At 45.3% G+C, this 19,865-nt stretch overlaps 1 protein-coding gene across 12 annotated transcripts in view; it reads left to right on the forward strand.

Annotated features, from left to right (window-relative positions):
* PPP1R12B (protein phosphatase 1 regulatory subunit 12B) overlaps positions 1-19,865 on the forward strand; it is a 212,006-nt gene that overhangs the window by 42,045 nt on the left and 150,096 nt on the right. For all 12 annotated transcript variants that reach the window (XR_014293375.1, XR_014293376.1, XR_014293377.1 and 9 more), the window contains exons 2-3: positions 11,791-11,921; positions 17,223-17,341. Coding sequence is in view for 9 of the 12 variants with exons in the window: in XM_082613532.1 (XP_082469658.1) it covers positions 11,791-11,921; positions 17,223-17,341 (250 nt within the window). In the remaining 3 variants the exon portion in view is untranslated. The remainder of the gene's footprint in view (positions 1-11,790; positions 11,922-17,222; positions 17,342-19,865) is intronic.

The raw sequence follows: 19,865 nt of genomic DNA on the forward strand, positions 1-19,865 counted from the left end.
CGTGACTTCAGACTAGAGATTTCAGCTGCAGCTGAGACCTGATCCGTAACCTCAACTCCCCAGCTCTGTGGGCTGCTGTTCAATAATGCTTTGCCAGGGCCGGGCCACAGCCCTCCCGACACTGACGCAGCCGGGGCTTAGCTGCGGGGCCGGGAAGCTGCGAGCTCAGGCTTCTTGGCCTTGCTTTTCCTGGGCTCGCTTGGGGGTGGTGTCAGAGGGGCAGGGCAGCAGGCAGTGCCCGCTGCACACGGCAGTCACGGAGGCCTTGAGGGAAATCAGCGCTGCCTGGGGATCAGGCGCAGAAAAGACTTCTAAGGCTTGCTTAGAATCCCTGTTTCGGCTCCGTGGTGTCACAGTCCACGCCGGGTCCTAAGCTCCTGAAAGCCTGCGTCACCCCTTTTCACCTTTGGCGTGACCGGCCACCCTGTCCCTTCCGCCTCGGGAGCTCCTCAGACCCGTCCCTGCCCTGTCTCCACCGACAGTGCGCTCCTTCGGGACCTCATCCTCCCTGGCCTCGGTTGCGGTTCCCAAGAGGTGTCTCCGTGGGGAGTTTTCCCTGCCGCAGGTCAGGCTTCCTGTTCTCGCTGCAGTTCTCACTCTCGGACAGTTTTGATGCTCTCACCCCCTGGCTTCAGAACCTCAGGCCCTCCCTGCTGCCTTCAAGATAAGGTTAAAGTCTTCACAGGGGGCTACGGGCCTTCATTGCTGCCAATCTACCCTACCAGCCTCTCCTCCTTCCATGTCCCATTAGCCTGCAGGGTCAAGTTCAAACTCTTCAGTCTGGCAGATGGAAGCCCTGTTCAGATGTTCATGTATGCCCCCCTCCCCCACCCCCGACTGAGTACAAACATGCCAGACTTCTCAACATTCCAAAAAACTTTGTTTTCCTCTCCTCTGGACCTTTGTGTGTCCTGTTCCCTTTCTTCTGATTCTCTCTATCCCTGCGTTTTCAGCGGGCGACGCCTCCTCATTTATGACGCAGGTGAATAATAACCATTTGGGGAGGTGCTCCCTGCCACCCCCAGACAAAGTTAGTGACATCTTACTCTGAGCTCTAACACTGTACACGTCTCTCTTATGTTAGAGTATGATTCCTCTTGCATGTATCAGTTAAATAACTTTTTCTACCACTAAATGGTAAAGTCTTACTCATTTTTGATTCCTGCCTCTCTTCCTAAGGACTGTGTCTGGCATAGTATAGGCCTCAGTAAATGTTTGTTACGTGAATAAGTGAGAAGTGCTTCACACTCAAGGGACACGTCACCAAGCTAAAGTCTTAACCTGTTCTTTGGTGATGTGTCAGTGTTGGGTCTGCAACTTAAATCTGTCTTCTCGGATTTTCTGCCTGTGCTGACAGCAGACCTGATGGGCCTCTCCAGCAGTGGCTCTGTTACGTTTGTAAAACCTGGCCTGCGGCCCCGGAGCCCCGTGTGAGCTCTCCTTCCAGTCCTGGCTCGTTGTCCTCCCTTTCCTCTAGTCCCACCTCTCGTTGACTTCCTTCTCTTTCTTGCTAACAGAACCCGACTTCTGTGGCCTGTTGGCATCTATTGGAACTTACATAGCGTTTATACTATATTGTGTTTATTTTAAATGAAGTATATAAATTTTGCCCTTTCCTGTGCTCTTAGAGACGAAACAAAAATAATAATATACTGATAATAGTCACGGTAGCAGCTAACACTTCCATAGCATCAAACTATATACTGGGCACTAAGTGCTTTTGTGTACCTCAGCTTATCTGTGACCCATGACGTAGGTACTGTGAATGGTACGACAAGTTTGCAGATGAGGGAACGGAAGCATACAGAGATCGCTTGTTCCAAGACACAGAGCTACTGATTGGTCGTCCCAGGGTTTGACCAGGCAGTCTTTTGTTTTGTTTTGTTTTGTTGTTTGGCGGTACGCGGGCCTCTCACTGCTGGGGTCCCTCCCCTTGCGGAGCACAGGCTCCGGACGCGCAGGCTCAGCGGCCATGGCTCACGGGCCCAGCCGCTCCGCGGCATGTGGGATCCTCCCGGACCGGGGCACGAGCCGGGTCCCCTGCGGCGGCAGGCGGACCCTCAACCGCCGCGCCCCCAGGGAGGCCCCTGACCAGGCAGGCTTCATTCCGTAGTCCGCACTGCAGACTACCGCACCGCACCTAGTAGGGTCGTGTGGTCGAGTTTCCTGCTGCCTGTGCAGTGCAGGACTCTGCCCCTGGGAAGACGTGACGGTAAGTGGTACGGACTAAGATAGTAGTAGCTTTGCCTATGCAAAACTCGGGATGAAAAGGCTGGGAAAATAACAACTTCGTGTTTAATGTCTTCTTTTAGGAATAAAATGTGCTGTACTGATTTATACTTCGAGAGTCTGACCTTCCTGTAATTTCTTTGTGGCTTTTACTCCTTACCCAGCTCAGGTCCCAGAATTGCCTGCCTTCCTTTTTTGAGGCTTACTTGACAGCGTGGAACATTGCCCGTGCCCTTGCTTTCAGACCGTACTCTCGTGGCTTGTGAAACACTTGTTTATGGGCACGGAGTGATCTGCAGTTAAATAGAAAAATCCCTCTCCATGGGACGGCAGTTTACATGCCAACTGGCAGCAGGGTGGACCTTGGGCTGCGGTTAGGACAGGTAGCCAAGCTGTGAGGGAGGTTTCTAATCTAGACTCATGCTAATAAACAGAGTGGTAACCCAGGCACTTTATTTTATTTTATTTTATTTTATTTTATTTTATTTTTTTTGCGGTATGCAGGCCTCTCACTGCTGTGGCCTCCCTCGTTGCGGAGCACAGGCTCTGGACACACAGGCTCAGCGGCCATGGCTCATGGGCCCAGCCGCTCCGCGGCACGTGGGACCCTCCCGGACCGGGGCACGAACCTGCATCCCCTGCATCGGCAGGCGGACCCCCAACCACTGTGCCACCAGGGAAGCCCCAGGCACTTTAAATGGGATCTTTGTGTTTTGCATTTAGTCTAGTCAGGAGTGACCAACTCACATCAACCAGTTGGCCACATTCCTCATATGAAATTATTGCAGAGCTAGACTAATGTCAGTTTACCTTGTATATGCTAAAGCAACGTCATTTTTAGGAAGATAGTGTCAGGTATTAAAAATGTTCACACACACACACACACACACACACACACACACACACACACACACACACACACACACACACACACACACACACACACACACACACACACACACACACACACACACACGGCTTCCTTGTCGGGCCAGTGGTTAAGACTCCCCACACCCAATGCAGGGGGCACAGGTTCGATCCCTGGTTGGGGAGCTAAGATTCCGCATGCCACACAGCGCAGCCAGAAAAAAAAAAAAGCTCCATGGGCCAAGTGGTATCTTGAGCATGGCCCATGAATACCGTTTTGGGTGCCTCTAAATTGGTAGGTAGAAAACTTAGGTGGTTCCACAACTGAGTATATGACCTTAAATAATTCAGTTAACTTTTCTGAGCTAGTTTCTGCATCTGTAGAATGCGAAGTCATAATGCTGACTGCTCCAGCGGCCACATTCCTTCCTTCCTTCTACAGCTTTGTTATAGTCTACTTTTCCCAAGGAACCTCTTTTGATCTAGTCTGTTAAGGTGAATCATTTCATGACTTGCTGTGCCTCAGCCCTTATGTGCACAATCTGTAAGAAGGTAATCTCTCCGGTAATCTCTCCAAGGGCTTTCTTATTGCTCTACAAGTGTCAGGCTGATTTAGCCATACACACTCTTTTGACCTGAGAGGAACTCCTGCTTGGGATTTACCACAATTATTAGGCCTCATTTATTGTTCCTCCATTTTGGGATTATCAGTGAGTGACAGATAGAGACTTGGAGACTGGAACTATAAAACTTCTGTTTGAGAATAATCATGGGCTTTGAGGAGATGCAGCTTTCATTTTCTGGGCCCTTTCTTCATCTTCTTTCTTCTTCTTGACTTTTCAGAAACCTGCCTTGATGACAAAAGTTAGGTCAGCTGTATATAGCCTTTATAGTACAGAAGTTGCCAAGGTGATACCTGTAAGAGAACTTAATGGGATCTTCTTCATTTAAATGCATGGGGAAGGTTGAGGGAAACATTATTAGAAGGGTCAGGGCTGCGGCACTTTGAGGATGTTGTGTTAGAACCCAGAATGAACATATTTTTGAAATCTAAATACGGTCAACCCTTAGACAGTATAATTCTTGCTCTTAACTGAAGGAAGGTGTTCTCTGGCCCCAAGTTATGAACACTTACAGTCTGGGAATAATATGCCAGTTTATCGAGAACAAGAACCTTAGTGTACACCCCATGGAAAATTCTTTCCTTCTGATGTCTGTGTTGGCTCTCTCTCGTGAAAGGCCTCAGATCTGTGTCCAGAGCCTGCCTGACCACTGAGTACATAATCAAATATAGTTCTCACCATCTGGGAGCCAAACTGTCCATGCCAGTGGGGTTGTGAGTCTTTCACACAGAGCTAACAGTGGCTGGGTCACCTGTCTGTTGGAGCAGCCTGCTGTTATGATTCTCACTTAAGTAGTGGTTACACTGTATCACGGTCGGAATGGAAGGCTTGACTCAAGCACTGGGTCAGGTGGTATGAACTACAGTAAGGTAAAGCCTTCTCGTGCTGATCTGCTGATGGTTGAGATTTCCAAATGTACTGACTCCTCTATCACCTTGAATCTGTTCGTCTGAATTCTTGTCACACGGCGAGGCTGCCCTGCTGGAGCAAGGGGACTTTGAGCTCAGACCCGCTGGGTCCACAGCAGACTCACCATGAATGAGTGAGTCCGCTCACTCACTGCCCCCCGAGCTTCAGCTCTAGTCCTCGGCCAGAGCGCCTGCAGCCGCATGCCTAACGCAAGCACTTGGTCAGCTCTTCCAGGGCAATTGCTCTTTGGGCTGAAAGTTGATTGAAAAACCTTCTGTTAAATGCAGCTGTATCTTAAGAAGTGGTATAATTAATTTTTTGACCAGCTTTCATCTGGCAAAGAAGGGTGATCCGCTGCTGTGACTTTTGTTAGTACCAAGGGGTGAGGACGTGGCAGGCTCTCTAGGTTCTGACTTCCTATTCCGTGCCAGTTGTATTAGTTTCCTGCGGCTTCTGTAACAGATCACCAGGAACTTCATGGCTTAAAACAACAGAAATCTATTGTCTCACAGCTCTGGAGGCCAGAAGTCTGAAATCAGGGTGTTGATGGGACCACACTGCCTCTGGAGGCTCCAGGGCAGAGACCTGTTCTTTGCCTCTCCCAGCTCCTGGTGACGGTTGGCGTTCCTTGTGGCCGCATCACTCCAGTCTCTGTCCCCGTGGTCACACTGCCACCTCCTCTTCTGCCTTTGTCAGATCTCCCCCTGCCTGCCTGCCTGCCTGCCTACCTCTTAGTTGGACACTTGTCATTGGATTTAGGGTCTCACCTCAAGACCTTCACCTCATTACACCTGCAGAGACCCCTTTCCCAAGTCAGGTCACACTCCCCAGTTGCAGGGGTTAGGACATGGACGTATCTTTTTGGGGCCACCGTTCAACACACTGCATCAAAGGAACGGAGATCTGTGAACACAACAAAATGTATGGGAGGCATCAGTATACAGCGTCCTCAGTCTAGCCCCAGCCCGTACTTGGATGTGCCGTGTGATGTTGGTGGGATTAGTCTGGAGAGAAGTCTGTGGTGAGTCCAGATAACCGAGAATCAACAGATTGTATAGAACATGTGGCTTTCTGTGCATTTGGGTGTTCGTCTTTTTACTCAACAGACACCTTTTGGTGTCCTACTAGGTGCCCAGTGCTGTTCTAGGCATTTGGGATATATCAGTGAGCAAAGAGCCGAAGACCCCTGCCCTTGTGGAGTTTACATACTAGCGTTGCTGGCAATGACTTGACAGTCTCATACAGGTGATTCAGGGTGTTTGGCTGGTAAGTAGTTTTGTGAACGAAATTAAGCTCTTTGCTGTTACCTCCAAGCATTTAGGGTTTTCATCATAAAGTTGAAATTATATAATTTTGGGAATGATATAAAGTTTGAGTTATATACACTATATGTAAATTAATATTATTGAACTGTACAAGTTTGGAAGCCTAAAGGACAGAATAGTTAAAGGTATGGAATATGGGGATGTGTTACGAGCATCATCATCTCCCAGCACCTTTGTCAGCCTGATTTGTTGAAATCAAGGCAAGCGTGGGCTGAAAAATCCAAACAGGTGGGCGTCCCGCTGCCCCAAGACCAGCGTCAGCATGTCCCCCGTGCTGGGGTGGACGGGACTTTGTTGGGGAGACGCCGTTCTGGGCCCAGGCAGGTAGTCTGAGCAGTGTCCCGAGACACGGCAGCAAGGTCAGTGCTTGGACCTGTGGCGCTTGGTGGCGGTGACACTTGCAGGCTATTTTGGGAACGGAGGAGGCTTTGTTTTGTAAGGCCGCCTCCGCACTCCCAGATTAACTCCGGCACTGGTCAACCGTCAGCCTCAGCTGTAGAGAGAGCAGTACTAGGTACAGATGAGGGACTGTGGTACTCTTTCCCATTTTACTGGTAAAATCAAGGATTTTTCCTCGGAGGTAGCTTCTCATGGCCAGGGAACTGTGACATGCTGATTTTAGGAAGCTTTAAATTATTACCTGGCAATTTTTCTGATAGCTTTCTGGACTAATAATTAAATAATATCTCCTTTTCTCCAGGAGCTTAGAACAGGTTGTTACTTTAGTAATATTCTGCGTGTCTTTAGGGAAGGAAAATAGAAAGACATGGACATAAGCCACAGCAGAACGAATAGGGTTAAATGCAAAGAAGAATTTTCCCAGTGGTGTCAAAAGTAACATCAGAAAGCTGTTTAGCCTTCCTTGCCTGTTCAAGAAAAGGAAAGACCCGTGTATGGGGAAGGCTCGTGCAGCCCTGTGTGGAGGCGCGGTGCTGGGGGCCCCGGCCCCGGACGCGGCTTTCGTAGATGGCGAGTCTGCTCCTCCTGCCGGCTTAGTCCCCGTGAGTCAGAAGCACAGCTGCAGACGGAGTGGGCAGCGGGCGTCTAAATTTAGTCACTGTTTAGTGGAGAAGGTTTTCAGGGACTGTGTGTCTCTCCTCCAGGACTTTAGTCATATTCTTTCTTCTGGAGGGAAAAACCAAAACAAAACCAAAAACAAAGAACAGAGGACGGTCACTCCAAGATATGTCCTGGGAGTGACTGTCCTACAAATTCGTTGACTGGTCTGCCCGACGACGATCCTCTTTAGTTAACTGTGGACATACTGCTTGAGTCCTGTGTCTCCTGACCTCAGGAACCCGCAGGATCCTGGGCCCTAGAGGGAATTTCCTGAAGTCAGATTAACAAACAGGCTCCCAAAGCTTGCTTGTTCAAAGACATTTGCAACCAAGCTGCCTTCCTCCCACAGGGCGCTGGAGCTGGAGGGCAGTGGTAGGTGAGGAGTAAGTACGACGTCAGCGTTCTCCTGGGGAAGTTGCTGCTGCTTGTTAAGACCACGGCTTGACAACAGCAGTACCACGCGCTCTGCCAAGGGCTCGCCTCCTTACCCCCTCACTAAGGCCTGCGGGGTGGGCAGCATTCCTGTGCTCCAGGTGGGCCAGTGGCGCTCAGGTCGTACTCTCGCTCAAGACTCTGCGCGCTGGCAGGGCTGGGGCACGAGCCCGGGTCCGCCTGGCCCCAAAGCCGACGCCTCTCACAATCCACTGCCCTGCACTCTGTGGAGGGTGCTGGGAATCACCTGACAGTTGTCCTGCTTTGCTTCCTCTGACATGATTCTTTAGAGATTGATGCTTTGTCAGATTACATTGAAGATTAGGCCAGCTTTTTGCTGTTATTGTCTCGGACATCCTCACAGTGTCATTCTTACAAAAATACTGTATCAAGGATTCAAGATTCATAGACAGAAATGATGAAACTGAAAAGGAAGAGAACTAAAGTTATGATGGGTGAAGGAGATTAAGAAAAGGAAGGGAGATAAGTAAGAGGGGAGGAAAGAGAAAAGACAGGTTTTCTCCTGTTTGATACCTGGACTAGCTGGGGTTTTTTTAGCCTCTGGAATTTGGATGCCATCATCTGCAAAGGGTGAAGAATCATCTTGAAAACACTGGCTTCCAAAATTCTGCCTAGTGGTGGTGTGGCCATTGGCTAAGTGTTCAGGCTGTTCTGTCAGAGCCAAATACATTTGCAGCCAAGCAAGGAGCAGTTGACCCAGCTGCTTAACACAGGTCAAGATGGCACATTTGACCTTCCTGACACAGGAGTTTATGACTACATGGGCAGAGAGTGTACTTAAGCTCTAAAACACTTTCTTCTCCTTGGACTTTAGCACCTTTTTGAAAAGTGCCCTCGGACTTCCCTGGTGGTGCAGTGGTTAAGAATCCGCCTGCCAATACAGGGGAAACGGTTCGATCCCTGGTCCAGGAAGATCCCACATGCTGTGGAGCAACTAAGCCCGTGCACCACAACTACTGAGCCTGCGCTCTAGAGCCCACGAGCCACAACTACTGAAGCCCGGGCACCTAGAGCTCGTGCTCCGCAACAAGAGAAGCCACCACAATAAGAAGCCCACGCACCACAATGAAGAGTAACCACCACTTGACACGACTAGAGAAAGCCCACGCACGGCAGCGAAGATCCAACACAACCAAAAATAAATTAATTAAAAAAAATTTTTTTTAAATGCCCCCTTCCATCCTCGTAGTTAAAGTATTAATAGTTTTTAGTGAGGTACTCTGCAAGGGGTTGGTTAAATCTTGCCCTGCGGGATTATACACTGGCAGACATACAGTATATGAGAGATTTAGTGATAATCATAATTATGAAATAGTTTATAATGTTATGAATAGTTATGAAATACTTTACCTGGTAAAGAAGTATAAATGGGGAAAGCTTGTCAAAATTGATCAACCTAAGAAAACATCATAGAAGAAATGTAATTTTTGGAGCTGCTTGTTGAAAAAGAGACTGTCGTGAATACTGGCTATAAAAGTCGTCTGGCCTCAAAAGATCAGGTTGGAGGAATATATTATATGACATCAAATCAAATCTCGGTTGAGATGTTTAGCTAATCTCACTAATTGTAAAAAGAGTATCAAATGGTTTGGGGGAAATGAATAAAGATGTCATTTTGTAACCAAGTTTGCCTAATTAAATATCCTCTAGATTGAATCAACCGCTTTTCATCCATCCTTTGTTTCTAAGCGGGATTGACACGAGGTTTATCTGGAGGGGTTTCCTGAAGTCCTCTTGGTAGGATAGGCGCTTCTTAAGTGTAGTAGTTACCTTCTGAATTCTGGCTTGAACTCTTCCCACAGTAATCTTTTGCTGTTTAAACTGTTGCTCATTATCACCATAAAATGTCCCTTGGTATATTTCACTGAAGACATCAATTCTCAAACTGTTTGATTTAAGGAAACCTGTACACTCTAAATCCTGTACACTCTATTCAGGACCCCAAAGAGCTTTCGTTCATAAGTATTATTACATATTACTGAAAAATCTTGAAAATATTATTAATTCATTTAAAATAGCAATAACCCATTACATGTTCATATAAATCACATTTTTTTCTTTTTTTTTTGCGGTACGTGGGCCTCTCACTGTTGTGGCCTCTCCCGTGGCGGAGCACAGGCTCCGGACGCGCAGGCTCAGCAGCCGTGGCTCACGGGCCTAGCCGCTCCATGGCATGTGGCATCTTCCCGGACTGGGGCACGAACCCGTGTCCCCTGCATCAGCAGACGGACTCTTAACCACTGCGCCACCAGGGAAGCCCTAAATCACATATTTTAATTGAAAAGAGCTATATACTTTCAAAAACAAAAACAAAGTAAGAAAAGTCCATTGACATGGTGGCATGAGAAGAGTGGCATTGTTTTACATTTTTACAAATCTTTTAGTGTCTGCATTCAGTCTTGTGATACATTGTTTTGGTTAAAGTATATAAAGAACATCTGGCTTCACATGAATGTCTGTTTGGAAAAGCGAGGAGTATTTTAATAGTCTGTCCAGACAATTATGGGCATTCTTCTTGGCACTATACTAAAACGCCAGGAAGTATATAGTAGTTTCTTAAATGTTAGTTGCAGTGTGGAATCTGAAACCATGTCAGTGGACTTTTCTTACTTTGAGATATTAAAATCCAGTGGTCTAACTTGTATTTTGAATGAATCTTTTACCCATGCATGATTTTCTCACACCATGCATCTGATTATGTGGAAAATATGGGTTCATTGAGTTATGTACATCTTCCAGATGTTAATACGTTTCTGTCTATAGTATCAAAAGACCACATTTGTTGATAATCCCATTGACCACATCAGAAAACTGAGTATTAGGAAGCTGTCAAGCTCATGGTAGTGGGTATGTTTCCCAAAATTCTGATTTTAATTGGATGGTCAAATTTTATCATTGGCAACAAATATTAAGTTTTTTTTCTTTGAAGTGACAGGCTCACCTTGTTCGTCTTCAAGTCTTAATCATCGTAATTTACCTGTCGTTGCTCCTTTGAGGAAAAATAGCATCTGTGGAAAAGCTGCTCGTCCATCTCGCAGCTCAAACAGATGCACAGGAGCTTTTTGCTTAGAGATGGCGCTGTGCTTTGTTACGTGGAGAAGGGCTTTATGTGTGCCTGCTGTTTTGTCACACAGAATATTAAGAACACTTACAGTTTAATAAAATTAATAATGTTTACTGCTTCATTAAGGTCATTCTTGAGTGACACTGGCCTTTTTTGGGTTTTGTTTTGCTTGAGAGCATGTGGCCAGGAAGAGTACAGTCAGCACCCGCACCCTCTGGTGCCTCCCTTGACTTGTGCAAAGTCTCCAGGAGTTCTCCCCACCATGGCTTTGCATTGTTAGTGCAAATGTCAACACAGCAGAAAAGGCAAATCATGTATTAATATCGTTATAAAAATCATTTTGACCCAGATAATTGTTTTTCAGCTAAAGCTTTAACCTGTTTTTTTTTTTTTTTTTTTTTTTTTTGAAACGGAGGGGGTTAAGAGACAAGTTTTAGAAAGAGAAATCTCATTTGTTTCTAGTCCTGAATTGTCTCAGCTGTTTTGGATCCACCTAAGCATTGATGATGATCACTTTTATGGGTGTGGGCTTTTTGCCTCCTTTTACTCTGTAGATAGTCTAGATGGCCTTTGGGTCTTGGCACGCCTCACTGCTGTTTGTGACTGTTCCTTTTAGGCTTCTGGTAGGCCTGAAGCCTTTATTCAGAAAGCCTCTCTGCCTTCTCCTAATTGTTGCTGTGAGTTGGGCAGCTAAGGATGCCTAACCAACCACAACTGCAAACGTACTTTGCCATACTGTCTGCAGCTATTCAGAAGATACATGAAAAGAAGATACATTTCTTCTGTTTGAAGGATCACTGCACCCTTTCTCACCAAAGTGGGGATAGTTTAGCGACCCTAGAAGATAAACTGCAACTTCCCAGTGAGAAAGTTGCATTTGATCCTATGTGACTATTTTCCTTTAAAATTCATGGGCCAATCAGTGGTTCCTAACATCCCCCCTTTTCTTTATAATGACGAGGCAGCTCCACCCATTTAGAGTAAGTCACTCTCCTCGTTTAACCCTAACAGCACTATGAACAAGACTAAATGTCATTAGCCCTGTTGCACAGCTGGGATACTGAGGCATGGGAAGAATTCAGGGATTTGCATCAGATCACAAAGCTGAGAAGTCACACTCTGGACACTTGCATCAGGGTGCAAGAAGTGGAAATTAATATTTCATCAGCGCCGCTGCATTGTCCGTGCCCGGAGCAGTGTCTGGCACGGTGTAGAACTCAGTAAGTGCTTGTTGAGTAAATGGATGGACTTCTCTTTTCAGGCTTGTATTGATGAAAATTTGGACATGGTGAAGTTTCTGGTGGAGAATGGAGCCAATGTAAACCAGCGGGACAACGAGGGCTGGACACCCCTCCACGCAGCAGCGTCCTGTGGCTACCTCAACATAGCAGAGTGAGTCTCTGTACTGGTGGGGTGCTTGTAGGATAGCCTTCGTTTCTCTTTCACTCTTAAGAATTTGAATTTCATAAATAGCCGTAATTTCTCTTTACTACAAATTATAAAAGCAGGAAATTGAATTATTTTTAAGGAATAATTGATACTATGTTTTACATAGCTGCTAAATCTATAGTGTTTTTAGTTGAAATTTTGTGTTTGCTTCTATTTTCAGGTAATTCATATTTGTTGGGATATGCAGAGGTGGCTTCTGTTTGTTGCACTGTCTGGGTTGACTTTTTTTTTTTTTTTTTGCAGTAGGCGGGCCTCTCACTGTTGTGGCCTCTCCCGCTGTGGAGCACAGGCTCCGGATGCGCAGGCTCAGCGGCCATGGCTCACGGGCCCAGCCGCTCTGTGGCATGTGGGATCCTCCCAGACCGGGGCACGAACCCGCGTCCCCTGCATCGGCAGGCGGACTCCCAACCACTGCGCCACCAGGGAAGCTCTGGGTTGACTTTTTTTTTTTTTTTTTTTTTTCCCCCGTACGCGGGCCTCTCACTGTTGTGGCCTCTCCCGTTGCGGAGCACAGGCTCCGGATGCTCAGGCTCAGCGGCCATGGCTCACGGGCCCAGCCGCTCCGCGGCATATGGGATCCTCCCAGACCGGGGCACGAACCCGTATCCCCTGCATCGGCAGGCGGACTCTCAACCACTGCGCCACCAGGGAGGCCCTGGGTTGACTTTTTGAGCGACTATAGCTGGACACATGTGGGCAGGCCTAGAGAATTTTTCTGGACTTTTTCGTAAACCTGTTTTATTGTTTTTTGTTTTTTGTTTTTTTTAAAGCAGTGCTTAATACGAATGAAGGTGGAGAATGCCTGGCTGCTGGTCACAGAATTCACATAGGTAATAGCAGAAGAGTGAGAGCCAAGCATCTGAGCAAAGGAAGGGTGGGAGGGGCACGCACCCCCCCCCCCGCCCGGCCCTCATTGAGACCAGCCTCCAGCACAGCCGGGGCCCCTCCCTGGGCAGAATAATCCCAACCACATAGTGTCTGGGCTGGAAGGGGCGCTAAGTAGATGTCTGTTGAATGAAGGAGTGGTCAGGGAGGTTATTTTTAAATAGAAAGAGACGTTGGCACTTAAAACATCTTTAAAATGAGGCAGTTGAGTGTATTCTAGATGAGGGTAAGTGTAGATTGCTAAGGTAAGTTCTCTAAATAAAATCATGATATGCTCTGGTCCTTTGAAGATCCAGTTGCTTGTCTTAAGGCCCCTTTTAGTAGGATTAGAGCTCCATTACATTTCTTCTGTTCAGCAAACAGCTCTGCAGAGGCCTGGGAATGGCCTCCCACAGAAACTACTTTGCCCGGGTGTCCTGGGGGAGGGTGCCCAGTGGGGGAAGTCAGACAACGGCAGGGTCAGAGCCAGAGAAAGATCAGGCCGAAGCACTGGTGTTGACTGGGCTTCTTGTTCTAAAAAGCGGGCGGCTGGACTGGCCCCACCGCCAGCAGGCGCAGCAGTGCGGTTTTCTCCTGTCTCCGTTCTGGTTCCGTGAATCAGTCGCCTCCTCTCGCCGGGCTGCCCCTTCGCAGGGTCTCACGGGCGGGCTCTGATTCTCAGCCTAACCCATTCACCAACGTTCCGATGCCCAGGAGTTAAGGAGGCTTCCTCAGAGGTTTCCATTTTCACTTGAAAGCTGTATCTAAGAAACATTTATAGAACATGTTAGTCCCTCATCATTGATATTTGATTATTTGTTCAGGTGGCTTGTTTGTGATTTTGAGCTACCAAATCTCATTACATTCAAGGATTTCACTTTTCTCCATTGGACGGTAACAGGCAGAGCTCACACTTGGAATTAGGGCCCCTCGTGTTGGCGTAATCCACGGAGGCCCTTTTTTCTTCCTTTTGTGAAGCTGAGTACAGAGGATGATTGTAAATGCTTTTTCACAGTTGTTTCTTTATCTCATCTTTGTGGATGAACATAGTTCCTTTGGAAATAAGTTCACAATTTAAGTGTCTCTTGCCCAAATAAATATTACCTTGAGTGAAATGAATTGGTGAGAGTTACTGTTTCCTCATACAGGGGATTAGTAGTCAGACAGGAAAGTCTGGCCAGGAAAGATGAGCTGGACCGGACCCCCTTGTGTGGTGGGGTGGTGGGAACAGCCCTCCTTACCTTCTGCTGCGCATCACCCTTAGCCGGTATCCACCTGACCATCCTTACATACTCGTCTGTGCAGCAGCATGTTCTGGACAACGAAAGAACCCCGTTGCTTATGCTACTCATTTTGGTTGGCTCACCTCAGGGCCTCTGAACAGTGTTTCAGATACGATTAGCATTTGATCATTTTGTCATTTTTCTTTTTGTATCTTAAAGACCTTAAACTCTATACTCTTATTCCCGGAATCATTAGAAACTCTAAATTTCGAGGGAGTGGAAACAAAGAAAAGGCAAACTGGCTTTCTAGGGAAGAATGTAAGTGCGTTCTGTTCCATGTTCCATGATGACCTTTTTTTGTCTCATGTTTGAACTCAGTGTGACATAAAAAGAGGTTTAGGGGCTCTTTATTACTGATTTGAGTTCAGGCTTATTGCTAGTTAGCGGGATGTTTTCCATTTCTATTACCAGTAAGTGTTTAACTTAGAAGCAGATTGACCCAAGGGTACAGCATTTAGTTTGGCTTTATAGTTTATTGAGGTGCTAATTTATTCTGAGTTTTTGAACACATTTCGTTTTCTTTCTTCCCCCCCTTAGAATAGTAGCAAAAAGACCTGATGTCAATGATGAGTTAAGAAGAATACAGAGGCTTTATTTTCTTTCGGTCTTTCTTGGCCGCACTGCACGTGGCTTGTGGGATCTTAGTTCCCCGACCAGGGATTGAACCCGTATCCTTGGCAGTGAGTCCTAACCACTGGACCACCAGGGAATTCCCACAGAGGCTTTATTTTCTAAAGGGCATATTTACGGAGCTAATGGGTATTTCTGAAGCCTCAGGGTAACTATAAAGATTCTCAGGAATAAAGTAAATATTACTTTTTATGGACTTCCCTGGCGGTCCAGTGGTTAAGACTCTGTGCTCCCAATGCAGGGGACCCAGGTTTGATCCCTGCTCAGGGAACTAAGATCCCACATGCTGCATGGTGCGGCCAAAGATAAAAAAAAATAATAATAAATTAAAAAATCTTACCTCATAGGTTGATATTGATTCTTGTTCAGGTAAAAGTGTTTTTCCTGTTTCCTCCTCACCCTTAAAATGGTTTAGGAAGGTAGCCTTACTTAAGAAGAATCTCTTTCTGAACCAGATTACTTTCTAGAAATGAGTCGTCTTGATCATGGGTCTAAGAACTTGTCAGAAAAGTGAAAAGCAGGGGCCTGTATGCCCAAGTGACATTGTGCCTGATCCAGTAAAGAATGGAATAGATGTCAGAGCAGAGTGGTTAAGATGTTTTATTTATTTCACGTAATATTTGTGGATTGCCAAGAGAAGAAAGAGCATATCGGACTTCATGACAGTGATAACCATGAGGAAGACCCAGCTGTTGTCCTGAAGTAGCTTTCAGCCTGGTGGGGCAGTTGCCTCAAGGTCCGTGTATGTCATGACAGAAGCGCAGACTCAGTGCTGGGGAGGACGGAGTGCAAGGAAGGAGAGGGAGGATGTGCTTGGTGAGGACAGGCAAAGGCATTGTCAGTGGACCTTGAAAGATATGGAAAGTTTCCAGCAGGGAAAGGAGAAGGGGAGGGTGTTTCATCGGTTGGGAGAAACGACTCAAGCTGTGGGAGAGACTGAGCGACAGTGGGGTGTGTCTGGGGACAGTGAGGCGTTGAGTTTGATTGGAGTGGAGGGTACAGTTCCATCCAGAAAGCATTTATCGAGTGCTTACTGTGTATATTATTTGCATTTTGATTTTTCAGGGTTGGGGAGGTGAAGTTGAATGTCCTCTTTGTCCTGAAGGGGAGAAACCAAAAGAGAGGAGCTCTTGATTAGGGAAATGAGGGGCAACAGATGGACAGAGGACTGGGCGTCAGTACAATTAAGAAAACACATGGAGCAGGTTAGCCTTGGAGGAGAAAGAGTTTGTTTCCATCTGAGTCTGTGAGGGAAAGATGGTGAAAGCTGAAAATGAGATGAGTTCATATATGTGGAATCAATCTGTAAGTTAAAAACATTTATTGAAGCTCTATTTATACTAGGTACTAGGCAATGAGAAAGCAAAAACGTGGTCTTGATGTAATCTTTGTTGATTCTCCTCTGCCTCCTTGAATACAGTGGCCATGCATTGATTATCCTCTTAAGATATTCTACGGTGTCTGAAATGTGGCACCTTTAAACGCAGGAGGGGACCAGTACATGCTTACTGAATTGTTGATTCGTTGAAGTTTAATTTAAACAATTTTTCTTTCTCCTTTAAATACTTAATATTTGACAGAGCTCCCAGCATAATTGGGATTCTCACTGGCCCAAAAGTAACTTGATTTAGTGCCAAGGTGAACTAGACTTGAATTCAAAAGACTGGGGCATAACCTCTGCTATTTGCCCCCTAATAGTACCCACCTTGCCTACTTCATAAAATTGTTTAAGACTCATTATATAATTTTACGTAAAAGTACTTTGAAAATCAAAAAGGATCTATGTAAGGTATTAAAATTGTCAGACCTTTCTTCTTTAGGATCAAGTATTATATTTCAATATAGAATCTAATCATTTAGAATAGAACAATTTGTTCGGTAATTTAGTTTCTTCTTAGAGTGTAGATTTCATATATATGGCTGGTTGAAGGGAGAGTTCTATGGAGGCGTAATTTAGGCAGATTGATGAAAATTTTAATTCATCCTTTATTTTTCTGTTTTCATGCCCCAACACTACTTAATATACTCTTAATGTGGCATTGGGAAGGTTTCTGTGAGAATTACTTCTTTATTACGTGTCTTCTGGGAACTCTCATTCTCAATATTACAGGTGTAGTAAGTCCTTCTGGGAGCCCAGGGATGGTGGGTGAGCTTTAGGGCTGCATGTCTTCCTTGTGATGTTTAGAAAGTCTCTTGCTGTCCACTGGGAATGAGAGGGTGGGGGTTAGGAACATGGGTGTGAAGGAAATCCGGCTTGTAGGCATTGTTCTTACCAAGAAGTAGGGAAGCTTTTGATCCTAGTTATTGAAGGCTAGTGGAGTTAGAAATCAATAGTGGAATGCCTTATCTGGGACCACATGAAAAACTCCAGAACAGAGGCCGTGCTCTGCATTGAACCCCAGCGATAGGAGTGTAAGCTGATGTTAGACTGGAGAGAGAACCTTGATTCTGGACCTTGTCTGCACAGGTATTTCATTAACCATGGAGCCAGCGTAGGTGTTGTGAACAGTGAAGGGGAAGTCCCCTCTGACCTCGCAGAGGAGCCTGCCATGAAGGATCTTCTTCTGCAGCAAGTGAAGAAGCAAGGTAAGCTAGGGGGTAGGTGAGACTCTGCTGTGCAGGGCCGTGTGCTGTAGTGTGATAGGAAGGTTGGGTCTACCCGCACAGCGTTAGTCATCATCACCCACATCACATACCCTCTTAATACTCACACAAGAATAGGCCCGATGCCAAAAGGAGGGCCAGTCCTTCCTTGTTTTTGCCATTCTGGGGCTGTGTACCCATTGTGCAGTTAGGCGACCTGACTGTTCTTTGATGATGCAGGTTAGACTGAGGAGGGGCATGAGCGTGTCTTACTCTGTGTACACAGTGTGGACTTCGCTTCACACTGTGAAGTCTAAAGAAAGGATGAGATACGGTGTCCCTTTGAGTACTGGCCAAATTCTGTTTATGACTTTGCATCTTTTCTCTTGATGAGAGCTGAAAGTGGTCCTGGTTGAGGTATTTTTTACAACCTCTGAAATGATCTTTAACCATACTAATCATGAAAATTATTCTGGTAGTTTGTCATGGTAAGGAAGCTAACTTAGAAGAATAAACTCTGAAAGAACTTGTTTTATATTTTCAGAAGAATCCATTTCAGAGAATAGGTCAGGATTCTGCTACTGGAGGTCTTTGGGTTCTTTTAGTTAAAAAGGTTGCAAATAACACTCATTAGATACCAGGGAGGACAGGTCTTAGGGCGTTTGCTAGAACCACCACAAAATTGTGTGGACATGGTTTATAGTGATGTGTAGTCTTTCTGTTAAACCACTTTACCCACAATCTGCAGTTGGGTCCAAAAGATTTCTCTCCAGTGACCTTTTCTGACATGATGCTTTAGAACAGTCAGGGCCAGTCCTGGCCATATCCGTTTGCTCACATGTTATCCAAAGCTGCATTTGCACTCCTACAGCAGAGCTGAATAGCTGTGACAGACCAAATGGCCTGCAACGCTAAAAACTTTAATATCTGGCCTTAGATAGAAAGTATGCTGACCCCTGCCTTAAAATAATGATGTTCTAGGGCAGAAAATACTTGTATGAATACTGTGTATAGTTTTTGTGTCCTATTGAATTGAAGAACTTTATGCCTAATTTACCATCAAGTCCCACTCAGCCTTATCTCCTCAGATTGGTGTTACAATTTACAAATGACTTTTTAAAAATAAACTGGATTTTTAATAGTAGTTTTGATTTTAATTTCTGACTCTTTCATTAAGGAGTATACTCTGTTGGAAGAGGCATTCATATGTATGCTTACCTTTGCAGCACTGTTAACTCTTTGTGTGTGGAATTCTGGTCTGTTCCAGATCAGTTACCCCTTTCAGTTCATCGAGAGGATGTAATAATTGTGAATACAATACATGTGCACCCAGCATCGGAACACCTAAACATATTAAGCAGATACTGACAGAGCTGAAGGGGGAAATAAACAACAATACAATGATAGTATCCTGCTTTCAACAATGGATAGATCATCCAGGCAGAAGATCAACAAAGAAACGCTGGACTTAAACTATCCTTTAGACCAAATGGACCGAGTAGACATACAGAACATTCCATCCAACAGCAGAACAAACACCCTTGCCAAGTGCGCGCAGAACATTCTCCAGGATAGGTCATATGACAGGCCACAATACACGTCTTGGCAAATTTAAGAAGACTGAAATTATACCAAGTATATTTTCTGACCACAGTGTTATGAAACTAGAAATCAATAGCAGGAGGAAAACTGGAAAATTCACAGACTGTGGAGATTAAACAGCATGCTACTGAACAACCAGTGGGTCAAAGAAGAAATCAAAAGAAAAATCCAAAAATATCTTGAAACAAAGGAAAATGAAACACAACATACCAAAACTTGTGGGAGGTAGCAAAAGCAGTTCTAGGAGGGAAGTTTATAGTGATAAATGCATGCCGTAGGAAAAAAGAAAGATCTCAAATAACCTAACTTTACACCTCTAGGAACTAGAAAAAGAAGGACAAGCTAAGCCCAAAGTTCACAGAAGGAAGAAAATAACAAAGATCAGAGCAGAAATAATTGAAATAAGAGACCAGAGAAACAATAGAAAATATGAATGAAACTAAGAGCTTTTATATTTTTTGAAAAAATAAACAAATTGACAAACCTTTAGCTAGACTAAGAGAAAGACAGAAGACTCAAATAAATAAAATGAGAAATGAAGAAGACATTACAACAGATACCATAGAAACACACAGGATCATGAGAGATTACTGTGAACAATTGTGTGCAAACAAATTGGATAACCTAGAAGAAATGGGTAAATCCTCAGAAATATGCAACTTACCAAGACTGAATCAGGAAGAAATAGAAAATCTGAATGGATCAATAACAAATAAGGAGATTGAATCAGTAACCAAACAACAAGAAAAACCCAGGACCAGATGGTTTCCATGGTGAATACTACCAAACATTTAAAGAAGAATTAATACCAGTCCTTCTCAAACTCTTCCCCAAAAATTGAAATGGAAAGAACACTTTCAAACTCTTTTTACAAGACCAGCATTACCCTGATAACAAAGCCAGATAGGTACACTACAGGAAAAGA

Source organism: Mesoplodon mirus (genome assembly GCF_964341445.2).
Source record: "Mesoplodon mirus genome assembly, chromosome: 3".
NCBI lineage: Eukaryota > Metazoa > Chordata > Mammalia > Artiodactyla > Ziphiidae > Mesoplodon > Mesoplodon mirus.